Here is a 14,498-nt window from a genome sequence, read left to right as displayed (position 1 = left end):
AGTTTCTCCCGCATTGCCCCCATTTCTTTTCTGATGAAACAATTTTTGGACGAGACTAGAATCAGCCACCTCCCAACAACTAAAACTGCCCTACCACCACCGTCTCTTCCCCCCCAGCCTCTCCCTCCAACCTCTCGGGATCCAACCTCCTGCCCCTACCCCAATTCTACTAACCCAGGTTCTAAACCATACTTGCGAGAGGCCTACGGTTCAGAAAAGCAGGCCGCCAAAAGAGCTAGTGCCTGTGGACAAGGCGCAAGGTGGTCATGGGAATCAGTTGTTTATTTTTCTCTCTTCTCTAAGTTGACTGAATCCCTTCCCTTTTTGTGCGGTGGAAAAAAAGACCTTGACCCTTCTAGGACAGTGCCCGTTAAAACTACAAATTGTCTGTAGCACGGCCTCCCGGGTTGGGTGCCTTCTCTCCTGGTGCCATCCTCTCCCTTCTCCGCCTAAGATCGTGCTCCTCTTCCAACTTACAAACAGCTGGACAGAGCCACAAGGTCCGGCACAGGTGCTGTGCATCAGAGACACGACACGCATTTGAATCATGCAGGCCACCTCTTCTGTCAGTAGTCAGAAGGAAGGCATCTTCTGATACCTGTATTTCCTCCCCATCTGCCAGGGGAGGGCCTGAACGGTGGAGTTCTGCTTTCTTTGGGGGAAGGGGACATGGTTGAGGTGGCAGGATATAAGTGTATGCATGTTCCCTGACAGAGCAACTATTAAGCTGGAGAGTCTCAATTTCTTGCATGCTGCCAACACAAACGAAGATTGTTTTGTCTGCCTTGCTGCACGGTATCCATGGTCACTTATCACCCAAAGTATATCCTGTATGTGTTTGGCTCTTTAAGGGGTTTAAGCAGATAACTAAACGTCGGTGTGTGATTTTTCCGTTCCACATTCGCAAAATGTTTGGCCTCAACACAGAAAGCCACGTGTCTGAATCATCTTTTAAGTTTGGCTATTAATTTGCACCTAGTTCCAATGCCCTTGCCTTCCATCCAGAAGAACTAATGAATCTTTGTTTTCTGTTTCGTTTGAAGAATGGATTGTTTGGGAACGCTAACTTTGCTTTGGGTTCTCTACCTTTTTTTTTTCTTTCTTTCTTTCTTTCTTTCTTTTTTTTTTTAATGCAGCTTTTGAAATATTCAGTTGTTTGCCATTACTCACCCCACCCCAACCCCGTGCTTGGAAGTTGATGTTCCTGGTGTTCCGTGATTTCTTATGTGTTTGATTTTGATTGTTGAGCAGTAGTGTCTTGTAGTTTGGGTTTTGTTTCTCTCCTCCAACCACCAGTTCTTTGTTCTACTGGCCAATTCTCACCTTCGTGTTTTCTCGTCCTCCTTTTCCTTCTCCTGGTATAGATCAAAGTGGTCAAAGCGTTCCATAGTTCCCTCCACGAAAGCATTCAGAAACCCAAGAACCAAAACTCCATCCACAACTTCATGACCCACCCTGAATTCGCCATAGATGAGGAGGTGCCACGAACACCACTCCTGGATGAGCATGAGGAGGAAGATCTCGAACAGGCTCCTAAGGCTGGGACTAGGGTGCTCCTGTTGGATGGTGAGGTCACCCCATATGCCAACAAGAACAACAATGCGGTGGACTGCAGCCAAGTGCACATCGTTGCCTCCCATGCGGACAGCCCTCTACACAGCCTGGAGACATCAGTTTGAACTTCATTCTTTGGCTCCCGTCCCCGCTTTCCCCATTTCCTTTCTCATCTGTCCCATCTCTAAGGTGACGATGGGACTTTTCACTGTCATGTCAGCTGCTCCCAAGTATGTGTGAACCCCCACCTGACCATGAAGAGGCAAGAGTACAGACCAACAAGGATTTCAGCTTGAACTTGAGTTGGGGTTTGTAGCAGGACCCAGTCAAACCCCAGGCAGGTAATGAATGGTAGAATCTACCCCTTGGGTGTATCAGTTGTCATGTGTAAAGAAATGATGACAATCCTCTTGGCATCTACCCCAACCCAGACTCTTCCCGGTATGTATACATATGTCATCAACTCCTGACTTCTGGATTTTACCCTATGAGTCTGTGCCATTTATAAGCGAGGTTGAGGGTTCAGAGAGATAAAATATCCCCAAACGAGATGTGTTGAGATAGGAATGGAATGTATAGAATCATCTTATAGAGTGGTTGTTTTTAAAATGACTTTCCCATTTTCAAACCTTACACCTAAAGCCCTCTAGCTCTTTCTGCCCTTCTAGTCAAACCTCCCCAAGGTTCTTTTGGTCTTTTGTGACCATTGTCTTCCTTACTTTCACTCTTTCTTTTTTTTTCCCCCTTTTTTTTCTTTTTCTTTTTCTTTTCTCTTTTCTTTTTTCTTTTTCTTTTTTCTTTCTTTTCTCTTTCTTTCTTTTTTTTTTTTTTTTTTTTTTGGTCATGATGATTGAGAAATTGGAAAGGACATGGCTGAATTGAGTCAACTTTGGCCATTCTCCCTTCTGGCCCCAGGGGAACCCTTGGCTTAGTCTCAGAGGAAGAAAGGTTTCTCTGCTAATAAGATCCTTTTGAAGCAATTGAGAGCTGCTAAGAATGTGTTTCTGTTGTTGTCAGGTTACCTTCCACTTCTAAACTGCCATCTTGTCAGGTGTGTATCATTTCTAAGTGCCAGGGAGCTCAGCCTTGACCATGAAGCTTTCATATGTTTGGTATGCAATTTTTACCATAAGCCTGATTGTTCTCCTATTCCCAAAGTGGTAGCAGAGGAATTAATTGAGACCGGCCCTGCCTCCTAAGTGGACTTGGATATTGAGGACCAACAGCTGGCAGTTCTAGGACAAGACAGACCATCAAAGCCAACTCTTGTGCAATCCTCCTTGGGTTGACCACTACCGCTTTCAAGGCCTTCTGCCAAGGCTCTTCTAGGACAGGACCTGATTGTTGCGGAAGTGAGTACTGAGAAGCCTTGGGAGAGGCCAAAGGGCCATCCTAACGGGATCAGAGAAACCCTTCGTCCGAGAAAACCAGACACTCTGAGGTTAGGTGCCCAAGTACCAGCTTTGACATACCCTTCATCTTTCTTGTTCTGCTCTTTCGTGGCCCCTAACTCGTCTGGTCTCTGAACAGGTCCCAACCTTCCTCAAATATTCTGCTTTTGAAAATACACATCCCAAGTGGACTCCAGTGACATTTTGCTGACTTGGAGGAGCAAAAGACCCACCCTGAAATTCTCTCCTCCCTCTCTCCCTTTCTCCCACATGACCCACTCAAGGCCCTCCCCAGAATGTGCTCGACTGTAAAGCCCTGTGCCTTCTCTCCCAACACTGCCCAAAGCATCCCCTTCTTCCCTGCCTCTCAGGAGTTGGGGACTCTGCCAGGAGATTTTTTTTTTTTAAGTGTTCCTTAATGGGACAAGGTGGAGCCACGTTTGCAGGAGCTTCATTTTTATCCCTGCTGATGTAGACATCAGCTCCTCTGTGCAGGGATTATTAGCTCCTGTCTACCGGTTCCCATTAAATAAATGAGGCCTGTCCCCCTCTTTCAAGAGTGATGGGAGTAGGGAGTAGGGCTCGAGGCTCTTATGAACTGCCAAATGTCCACTTGTGATGGTAAGGTGGCCTGAACCTATGCTCTCTGGCCTTCTCTTCTAGACCCCTCCTCCCTTACCCCTTCCATCTGAGCTGTCCGAGGTAGAAAGAGCAAGGACACAATACCCCCTACCCATCCCCATTCCTACGCAACCCACCAAATTTGATTTGGGTTTTATAAGGGTCACGTGCTTCAGCAATCTTTTCTCTGTCTTAAATACTCCTGTGGGGACAAAACAGCTCACCCAAGGTGTTAGGTGTGCACATACATATTTATTAAGTACATTGGAAGATTTAGTTCTGTCAAGTCTTTTATTACCTCAGATCAGTTTGAAAAACAAGCCAATAACAAACTTTGGAGGCTATTTTACCATTCCTGCTCCCAAAAGACTCTCATGGTGCCTGACAGGTTACTCTTGAGAGCTTGTGTCTACTTGTTTAAGCTCAATGGTTTTTGTGTGTATTCTAGTTTCCGTGGTAGGAGAGAAAAAAAATAGAGAAATATTATGCAAAAAATATAGTTTTCTTTAGATCAGAAACTGATATTTTTGAGTCAGCCATATGTATTTTGTTTAAAGGATTCGAAATTAAGTGCTGTCATGTTACCCTGTGGAAGGAGCATATAACCAGCTGTTTGACATGACAGGTGACTTAGTATATTTGTAATTGGTTTGAAAACCAATGCACCGTACTTCCTTTCTCCAAACAGCCATCTTTATACTTAGGGAAAAAAAAATTTGTTGGGTTCTAGACTTTTTTAATATAAATTTTGTTGATATGGAATTGAGTAAGTTTAAGTGTTTATGTGCATATGTTTTTTATATAAGTTTTTTTCTATTCAGTTTTAGTGATCCAACTGGCAGTGAGTCAATATGGCACAAGTTACTAAAGCTTTCCCCCAATATGGTGCTTTAGATCTGAAAAGGGTCTGATGGGGAGAAGGGGAAATTACTATCCTAGATGAACCTAGAAAAATGGGCAGTAGACTGTGCATGGGAAGGAAAGCATCCAGCATGAAGGGATAGCCAGCAGAAAACGAGGGTATGTCCCCCATGGAGATGGGTGCCAGGCTTTTTAGCGACTGGTGAATTAAGATCAGGGGCCTTGGTTGGATTTTGTTTCTTGATGGGTAGCTGGCAGAGTGGTACCCACAACACGAATATCTCTCGGGCTGCAAGGATGCTCTGATTTGGGGGTTGCATTTTTTATGGTTCTTTCACCTCCTGTTGTCCCAGGAGTTTTTCCTTAATGAGTCTTTGTGCAAGGATCTGATTTGGGACTTCCCCTCCCCTAGAAATGTTGTGTGCAATATATTAGACGGGGGATAGATTTCTAAGTGGAAAAAACAAAGGCTGGTTCTAACCCCGGGTGGTAATCTTGGGGCTAGGTCCTTCCCGTAGGTGCCCTCAGAAGTGACTCCCCCATCCCTAAAGGTGTTAGACCACCGAGCAATCCTTCTGACGCTTGTGGGTTCTTTAGGGTCTAGGTTTCTTCTTCCACTTGAACGTCAGAGGGGAGAGTTTGCACCGTTATATCTGAGCGTTGACCTCGCTGCCGAAAACCCGGGGGGGGTGTGGCAAGCTCGCATGTGTCCTGCAACCTCTAAATGCCTCACCTTCTTTCTTTCCTGCTTTCTTTTGCCTAACGATTGAAGCAGCCTGGGATACCATCACAAAGTGCACACTTCCTCACTTTCCGTATCTAGGGACCACCCGCTGCAGCGGTGGGGATGAGGCACTTGTAAATGCCTGCTATTCTGAAGCCATTCCAGCCTTTTCCTCAGAATAGACCAGACGCCCTTCCATTTAGCTCAGTGCCAGTGCTCTGCCTTCCCAGCCCTGCTGTTAGGCCTGCTGTCCCCTTTCCTCTTGACGAGGAGAGACGGAGGGAAGTGAGCTCCCCGTGACCGAACTGGCCTTTGGTTCAGATTTGCTCCCCATATGTATATATGCCATATGTGAATATGCCATATATATGTGCCAACAAATCTATCTACGTTGTTCTTTTCCGATCAGCACGCAGATAGGAACTTTGAGTTTCTTCGTCTCTTTTTTTCTGTTCTTCTTTTTTTCAGTAATTAGTATAACAAGCACTGGTATTTTTGTATAAAAAAGAAAACCAAACAAAACAAAAGATTGACTAGTGTGGTCTGCATGCCATCAACAAACATGGCGACAGCCAAGCAGCAGTGTGCGCCCCAGTGTGTGTTACCATAATTCGCAGTTCAGCCGAACAGTGCACCCGATCTGTATTTGCGTTCCGATATTATTGAAGCTCTCTGTACAACGTTTTGCATGTATTTATATGGTTCTTAAAGGAAAAAAAAATGCCATAAACCGGCAAATCTGAAATTCAAATATGCTGTCCACTGAGACGGGAAGAAGAGGAGTTTTAAAAGACGGGGGAGAAAAAGGGATATATATATTTTTTTTGGAACCAATAAAGCTTGTTGCTGATGAGAATCAGTACTGCCGTGCACTGAAAATAAAAACCCATGCCCACCTGTAACTGCGCTGTCCTCAATGTGTCTCCGCTGGGGGGTCGTGTCACGGGGGGTCCGTGGGAAGGGGAACCTGCCACCGTCACATCAGGAACCCCATCCGTGCAAGCCCGGAGCTCAGCTTGTCACTGGACCCTGACATGCTTCTCTGCTAGCACGTCCCTCTGGTGACTCGTGGCCCCGCTTGCCAGGCCCCTGCGCCGAAGGTACGAGCTTTGCTCCCCTTGCTTCAGGCAGAATCCACGGTTGGTGGCGCTGCAAAGCTAGAGCTTTTGAGAAAGGAGATTTGGAAGGATTAAGAGTCCGATGTGGCAGTCCTTTCTTTTTTTCTTTGCCTTTATCCTTTTTTTTTTTTTTTTTTTTTTAAATGAAATGCCCTTTGGAAAAATTCATTCCCCTGATATTAGCACTTTTTTACCTACCTTGCCTCTGGGGTTCTCCAGTCCCTCCCTTCCCAAGGTTTCTGTTCTGTTCTGCTAATTGTCCCGTTCCGTTCGGTGAGTCTCTAGCATGACTGATTAGGCCCCACGTTTGGGCCAAAACAGCTCCCTGGCAGCTCACTTGGGCTCTGAGCTTCAGTATTTCAGAACTCCTAACTCCCTGCGCCTTTCATCCAGGCGCCCAATCAAGTTCCACAGCTCTCTCTGGAAACATCAAAGAGAGGAAAGGACTTTGTCGGCTCCCCAGGGTCCTTTAGGGAAAGTATGATAGGGAAGGACAGCCTAAACTCTCCTGGCTGTTTGAACAGGCTGCTTCTGAAAGGAGGAGCCAGCCCTGAATGAAGCCGACTTCCGTAATGAGAAGTCTTGTCCCTACTTCTCTGCCTGTCCCCGGTTGCCCTCCATAGGCACAGGCGCCCTGCCTGTTTCGGGTCTTTAAAACGGGCTAGGGGAGGGGCGCCTGGGTGGCGCAGTCGGTTAAGCGGTTAAGCGTCCGACTTCAGCCAGGTCACGATCTCGCGGTCCGTGAGTTCGAGCCCCGCGTCAGGCTCTGGGCTGATGGCTCAGAGCCTGGAGCCTGTTTCCGATTCTGTGTCTCCCTCTCTCTCTGCCCCTCCCCCGTTCATGCTCTGTCTCTCTCTGTCCCAAAAATAAATAAACGTTGATAAAACGGGCTAGGGGAGGAAAAAAAAAAACGAGTAATAACTAACAGGGGGCTAGGCCTTGTCTGATAACAGAAATCATTCGCAAAACAACCCAGTTTCTTTTTTTCCCATTACAGATTCCCTCCCCGTTCATTACCTTTGCTAGAAAGGGATGCAAAACACACAGACATGTACACACACACCTTGAGTCCTTTCTAAGGCTCGGCCCTGTGTCTCCCCTCACTCTCACCTTGTCTCGGCTGGACCTGAGATCTGTGCCTCTGCTGTGCCAAACTGGGTCTTTCTCATTTTCACCTCCTAACCCCAGCGTGTGGTAAGGCCTGGAGAGGCATGAGCTTCAAAGCAGCTCTCTGGCAGAGACGAACAACCCTGAGGTATTGTTTTAATAGAGAATAAAACCAGCTCAGCTCCTTGGGCCTGAGTTACTATACAAAAGAAAAAGAGTATGCTCTTTTCTTCCATTTTTTCCCCCGCCCCCAGTTCTAGAAAAACACAATTTCTCTGCCTTTATATATGGTTTACGGCCTTATATGTGGTATATGGTCTTTAATAATGGTTTGCGAGCCTTTCTCAGCCACCATATGCTCTCCCTGTGGTCCCTGGCTTTGTTGGAAGCTCTCCACCAAGACTCACTGGTCCCCTCCCGGGTACACACACATAGCTGGGCAACCCCCTGACTTGATCTGTGGCAAATCCAAAGATCAGTCATTGGGGACCAGCGAACTCGTTACCAGCCCCTGACCTGGCTCCATTAGGGCATGGCCTTCATGTTACTGCAAGCATGAAGGAAGGTGGAAATGGCACGTCCTTTACCGGCAGATAAATCTGGAAACCCGGATGTAAACAAAACACGTCAACATATTCCTATGTTTGCGGTGCCATTTCTGTTCATTTGTCGCCAACATGAACCTAAGCCATGAGCTTAGCCATGCACCTAAGCCATGAGCATAACAACCTGCTAGGCCCTTGGACTGTAATACTTTTAGCCGTGAAAGGGAGTGGCTTCTGCGTCCTGGGCCTGCCCGTATGCTGACGTGGGATTAATCCTTGTCCTCAGAAGACACACACATAGAAGGGAGTGGCCTCTTCGGAACGGCCTGCCTCTGCCATCTCGTCAGAGGCTGGTGTCAAAACCAGAAGGCCGCTGGACACCTCCAATGAGAATTTAAGTGGTCCGCATATTGGAAAAGCCAAATCGCCATCAGAAGCTTGGCTTCTGCTCACACAGTCTGAACAAGGGGAGCCCCTTGAACCGTCTGAGTAGTCGGAGCCTTCATACTCAGACGCAGGTGTATCCATCTCTGCTCTTGGACAGACCTGGTCCCTGAGTTCAGGGTCAGCCAACATTTGGTTTCTCTGATGTCCCCTGTAATAGAGGCCGTCCTCCGTTACATGGACCATCCTCCAGACACGGCACATTCGTTGGGTGATAGTTTTTCTTGCGTGCTGGACCCAGGAACACTACCGTGAACGACGGATCTGTGTCTTAGAACTCGAGAGCCTCATGGCTGGGCCCGATTGAAAGCAAATACACATGAAAACTGACTTGAAAGAGGAAGTGAGGCCGAGGAAGGCAGGGCTGGGGACCCACAGTGGCCTTCAGCACCTGTGACAGGGAGAACAAATACACCTGTGGTCATCCAAAGCCCTTCGTCTGCGTCAAGAATCCCCACGTCTTCCTGCCGAACCTTTGAACTGAAACTGCTGCTCTTCAGGTAGGAGAGAGAAGGGGTTTGAATCTTGTCTGCTCGCCCTTTGGCGCCCCACACTCCGCTGCTTGAGGGGCTTGATTCTCCACCTCGACAAGGGGACAGTTGAGCTACATCAATGATTTCCAGGTTACCCTTTGAAGATCCGAAAGGGATTCCTCAGAGATAATTCAGAGCCCACAGGTGTTCAACACAAGTAGCCTTTTTTTTTTTTTTAAGGTATTTGGCTTCTAGGTCAGTGGTAGTTTTAAAAAATTGCCCTTAGGGCGCCTGGGTGGCGCAGTCGGTTAAGCGTCCGACTTCGGCCAGGTCACGATCTCGCGGTCCGGGAGTTCGAGCCCCGCGTCGGGCTCTGGGCTGATGGCTCGGAGCCTGGAGCCTGTTTCCGATTCTGTGTCTCCCTCTCTCTCTGCCCCTCCCCCGTTCATGCTCTGTCTCTCTCTGTCCCAAAAATAAATAAACGTTGAAAAAAAAATTTTTTTTTTAAATTGCCCAAAGGTGGGGGGGGAGGGCACCTGGGTTAAGCGCCTGACTCCAGCTCAGGTCATGGTCTCGCGGTCCATGAGTTCAAGCCCCGCGTCAGGCTCTGTGCTGACAGCTCGGAGCCTGGAGCCTGCTTCGGATTCTGTGTCTCCCTCTCTCTCTCTGCACCCCCCCCCATGGTCTGTCTCACTCTGTCTCTCACAAATAAATAAATGTTAAAAAAAATTGCCCCAAGTGTACTGTGGACCAGTCCTCTCTGAGGCCCGCCACTAGCACACTGAAATGATCCAAACACGGGGGACGCGAGTTTTGTGTGATTAAATACACCAGCAAGCCTAATTTGCATCCTGTCTTGATTGGCTCCCGTTACAGTTACCAACATCAACACACATGCATTAGAGTAAAACTTACTGATTGTGGTCCATCCTGCTGAGATTGTGACCTCGCTGATTCACCCTTGGAATTTGTTGTGGAAAGAGCAGTAGTCTGGGGATGCAGAGATCTAACCCAGCGGAATGGCATAAAGTTACAAGCTGTCTCTTTGAAGCCACGGTGGCGAGGGCCGGCCGGGGAATGGGAAGGCCTAGGATATAACCCTGACTCCGCTACTAATTTGTTGCGTGACCTGAGGGTCTCCTCAACTCCGACACTCTTTCCATGTTCAGTCCAGTGTCAAAAATGGCTATTAATAGCCATTGGAGAAGGCCTAAGAGGCATTTGTCTTTCATTGCTTGATCTCCCCTGGAATGTAGCATTATCGTGCGTGCATTGGACGTTGGTGCATACCGGGACGTGCACGGGCAGGCTTCACCCGGGGCTCAGCCACTTATGCCGACAACAAAGACAAATTGCTCCACAGCCCTTAAAGTACAGGAAATCTGTTTCTTTTCTTAATTAAATAAAGCCTAGCACCAAACTAGCTGAGATCAGCAAGAGGCCTGTCATTTTTTTAATGGTCTCGTCTCCTCCCCAGCCTTGGACGCTGGTCCGCTCATTCATTCAACAAGCACACACTGTGCCAGGCACCGTTGTAGGCACCGGGGATACGACAGGGAAGGAAACAAAGTCCCTGCTCTCTGAATTTTGTCTCACAGAGGGGAGACAAAGAAGCAAATGCATAGCACGTCACATGGTGACAAGGACCAGGGAGAAGGGTGAAGTGTAAGGGAAATGGGGAGCGCATGGGGCATGAGGGTTGCCCTTCTGTGGAGTGGACGTTTGTGAAGATGTGAAGGCAGTCAGAGAGTGAGTTAGGGCGATACGAGGAGGAAAGAGATTCCTGGCAAAGGGCCCAGCAAGTGCAAAGGCCCTGACGCAGGAGATCGTGATGTGTTTGAGGACACACAAGGAAGGCAAGAGTTAGAACTGAGTGGCTGAGGGGGAGTGGAGGAGAGAAGTGCAGGCAGGAGCTGGGAGCCGGGCAGAGCCTGGAGGCCATCCTAAGGTTGGCGTCCAGGAAGTGGGAAACCATCGGAAGGTTTGAACTGAGGACGGCAATGATGATCTTACAGTTCAAGGGGATCACGCCAGCTGTCGTGAGGCTGCAGTCTAGAACAAGGCAGATCTGGCCAGCTCGCGTGCCACCGGCGGGCCCAGCCTCATACTGAGGCACACGGGTAAATCCCCGCCCTCCGTCCCGCTGTCGTCCTAGGACACACAGAAGAGTGAAAAGAAAAGGCTTGTTCAAAAACAATTGAGACCTATCGTTTGCCACCCTAGTTCATTCGCGCCCTGGTTAGTGAAGTGATCGAAATGACATTCTCCTCCCTCACGCAAGGAGGGAACAAAGGAGACCATCTTGACTTGTGCCCTCCCTGTCCCAGCCTCCCACTCCTGTCGCCGCGCCGGCTGCCTGGTCCCCGGGGCGGGCCTCCTCTGAGCCCTGCTGAGGAGTTGCCTCCTTCCTGCCCAGGGCCCCGGGGGGTCAGAACCTCTCTGTGTGGGCTGCCTAGGGCTGAGGGGAGACTTGGGGTGGTCAGCAGACATTTGCTCATCAGAGATAACACCTCACAGTTATCTCTGCTTCGTGGCTCTGCAGCCGCTAGGGCTCCAGGGGAGGCTACCAAACACGGAACTCCAGAGGGACCAAGAAGGCAGACGTCTGCCCGCCAGACTTAAGGAGAGTGCTCTCTTGCCCATCACCAAGCCACCTCTTCCAGGAAGGCCTAGCCTCACTGGGGGACAACCCTCTTGCTTCCAAATTCTCCTCTCTCTCCTCAAGGGCCTTGGGCAGAGCGGGGGGCGGGGGAGCAGAGAACTCTTTCCATACTTTCTAAATCTATTTATCCTAGCCCTGCTCTCTCTCAAGTTTAACTTAAAAGGAAAGTATTTGCTGCCTTTGTTCTGGGTTTCAGACTTGCCTGGACTGGAGAAGGCCTCCAGCGCAGAAACAAGCGAACAGGAGCGGGGGGGGGGGGGGGGGGGGTGGTTAAGGCACCCCAGCGGCACCCTGCTGTGGTGTGGTTGCTGCAGCCCCCAAACCTTCCCACACAAAGCCTGGCTGGAATTGTCTTTCACACAGGGCAACGTGGGCTTGTGTGTGTTTGTTTGGTTTTGTTTGGGGCCCAGAAATACAAAAGCTACTGTGGGGCGCCTGGGTGGCTCAGTTGGTCGAGCGCCCCACTTTGGCTCAGGTCATGATCTCACAGTTCGTGAGTTCAAGCCCTGCCTGGGGCTCTCTGCAGCCAGCATGGGGCCAGCTTCAAATCCTGTCTCTGGCTCTCTGCCCCTCCCCCCACCCCGGCTCAAAAAATAAACATTAAAAAAAGAAGAAGAGGAAAAAGAAATACAAACGCCACTGTTAACCCCTTCCTAGGGCAAAGGAGACCCAACACGGGAGCTGGGTCCCCCTTCCTACAAGGGGCAGCGAGGACAGTGAAGGGCTTGCCTCTTTCTTTTGGCTGGATGAGCACACGGCGGGAGAAAATGCTGGACACCGATTTCTTTCCCAATATCTCACCCCGTTACACACTTAGGTCATAAAGTCACAGCAACAGTAAGCACCTGAGAGAACTTCTCAGAGGACCCCTCGCATTCTGATGATGGTCAGGCACCGTGCCAAATGCCAGAGATGCAATAAATAAAACAAAGTCCCTGCCCTGAAGGGGTTCAAAGGCTCCTCGAGGAGACAGACATTTGAACAACTAATCCCAACAATCGAGGGCCGGTGCCATGGGAACGCAGAAGAGCAAACCCAGGTCCAGAAGGGGAAGTCTTCACAGAGGTGGTGACAAGACATATTGTTTTAAAAAATAACTCTAGGGGCGCCTGGGTGGCGCAGTCGGTTAGGCGTCCGACTTCAGCCAGGTCATGATCTCGCGGTCCGTGAGTTCGAGCCCCGCGTCAGGCTCTGGGCTGATGGCTCAGAGCCTGGAGCCTGTTTCCGATGCTGTGTCTCCCTCTCTCTCTCTGCCCCTCCCCCGTTCATGCTCTGTCTCTCTCTGTCCCAAAAATAAATAAACGTTGAAAAAAAAAATTAAAAAAAATAAAAATAAAAATAAAAAATAACTCTATTTCTTTATAAAAATGACACTTGCTTTATATAATAATGCAAGCGATAAAATCCCGAGAAGGAAGTAACAAAACGCCTCAAGGCCCACAACCCAGAAATAACCAGTAGAAAACTCCTCAAATGGATTTTATTGGAATTTTACGAGACAGAGAGGAGTCTGTCCGTCACAGTGGAGGAACCAGCGCAAGGGCCAAGGACGGGGAAGTGACCAGAGCCAGGGCTGCGTGGAGTGCAGAGTGCCCGCACAGGGGTGCCAGCTGAGGCTGAGCGCGGTGTGCTAAGTGTCTAGAGCCACGTGGCGGGAGACCTCCCATAAATATGCGTGGCACCCGGGGGGGCTCAGTCGGCTGAGCACCTGACTCTTGGCTTCAGCTCAGGTCATGATCGCGTGGTTTCGTGGGTTTGAGCCCCACGTTGGGCTCTGTGCCGGCAGCATGAAGCCTGCTTGGGATTCTCTCTCTCCGGTGCTCGCTGCTCCTCTCCCACACGTGCTGTCTCTCTCTCTCTCTCTCTCTCTCTCTCTCTCTCAAAATAAATAAATAAAATTTTAAAAATATTTAAAAAAAAAAAAGGAAAGTGACACACGGCAGGCAGGCAGGCTAAACATCAAGAGAGGGAGAGAGAAAGACCAAAGGGGGCAGTCCACTGAAGTATAAAGAAATGAGTCGAATGCATAATGAGATAAGCATACAATAGTGGCCCCCGTTTAATGAGCTCCTACATAGGCCAAGTCCTAAGCTTGGTTCGTGGTTAGCCCGATTCATTTTCACAACAGCATTACCTAAGTAGTATTACACTGTCAATTTACACCCAAGGAAACACCCAGAAAGATTAGAGGACCTGCCCAAGATCACCCAAGTAGGTCATTTAGGATCTGAACTTGAACTGATACTCTTAACGCAGTGCTTCTGTCTTGCCTGAGGACTCTGAAAGGTTTCGGGTATTAGCAAGATCCGCTGAGTTAGCACAGAGCCTCTCCCCATCAACGGGTTTTGCTCACTTGGATGCGTAAGTTCTGTCTGTTTAAAACCAATCTCAATACTTTAGAATCCTGTGTCACATTCAACCCCGAACGAAATCTTGGAAAGCCGTTAGAGGGAAACACCAGACCAATCAGATTTAAAACATATACCCTATTTCCCAGGAGTGAGTCGTTTCCTTCCATTATTGTGATGAATAATTTCACACACCTATGTTGTGTTCTCATTTGTTGGTTTGATTGGTTGTTGCACGACGGGGAGGGAAAGGAGAACAGGGCGACAGGGCGCAGCTGGGTCTGAAAACCTGGAGCTTGTCTGCAGAGCCTCCTTTCAGAAGGCTGTTTCCCTCAAGCTGGGGCGGGGGGAGGAGAGAGTCAGGAGACCCGGAGGGAAAATCAGTCTGACTCAAGCATTCTGGGTAGATAAGAGAACCAAGGTCTTAAGATGATCACGCAAGAGAATTTCTGTAAAAAAAAAAAAAAAAATTTTTTTTTAAAGTAGCTGTTCTGAGGTTTGGTTCCATTGGCCCTTCTCTTGGACCGCCTTCCAAGTTCCCAGTTTGCACACAGCCTTCTGGTACCAGAGGCTCAGGACAGGCCTGGGGAGCCTAGCTTCTCTCTTCCACCAGTCCCGGCCACCAGGGCCATGGAGCAATGGATCTTCTC

General features: G+C 48.9%; 1 protein-coding gene across 4 annotated transcripts in view; it reads left to right on the top strand.

The window, feature by feature from the left end:
* ATP2B4 (ATPase plasma membrane Ca2+ transporting 4) overlaps positions 1–6,053 on the top strand; it is a 99,030-nt gene extending 92,977 nt beyond the window's left edge. For all 4 annotated transcript variants that reach the window (XM_047076655.1, XM_047076653.1, XM_047076656.1 and 1 more), the window contains one exon: positions 1,365–6,053. In XM_047076655.1, the coding sequence (XP_046932611.1) occupies positions 1,365–1,679 (315 nt within the window). In that variant the 3' untranslated portion in view covers positions 1,680–6,053. The remainder of the gene's footprint in view (positions 1–1,364) is intronic.
* The last annotated feature ends 8,445 nt before the right edge of the window (positions 6,054–14,498 follow it).

This window comes from Lynx rufus, unplaced genomic scaffold (assembly GCF_022079265.1).
Source record: "Lynx rufus isolate CCGP_SWC_20201006 ecotype Redwood Valley unplaced genomic scaffold, mLynRuf1.p SCAF_15, whole genome shotgun sequence".
Taxonomy (NCBI): domain Eukaryota; kingdom Metazoa; phylum Chordata; class Mammalia; order Carnivora; family Felidae; genus Lynx; species Lynx rufus.
This window is presented reverse-complemented; position numbering and strand designations above follow the sequence as displayed.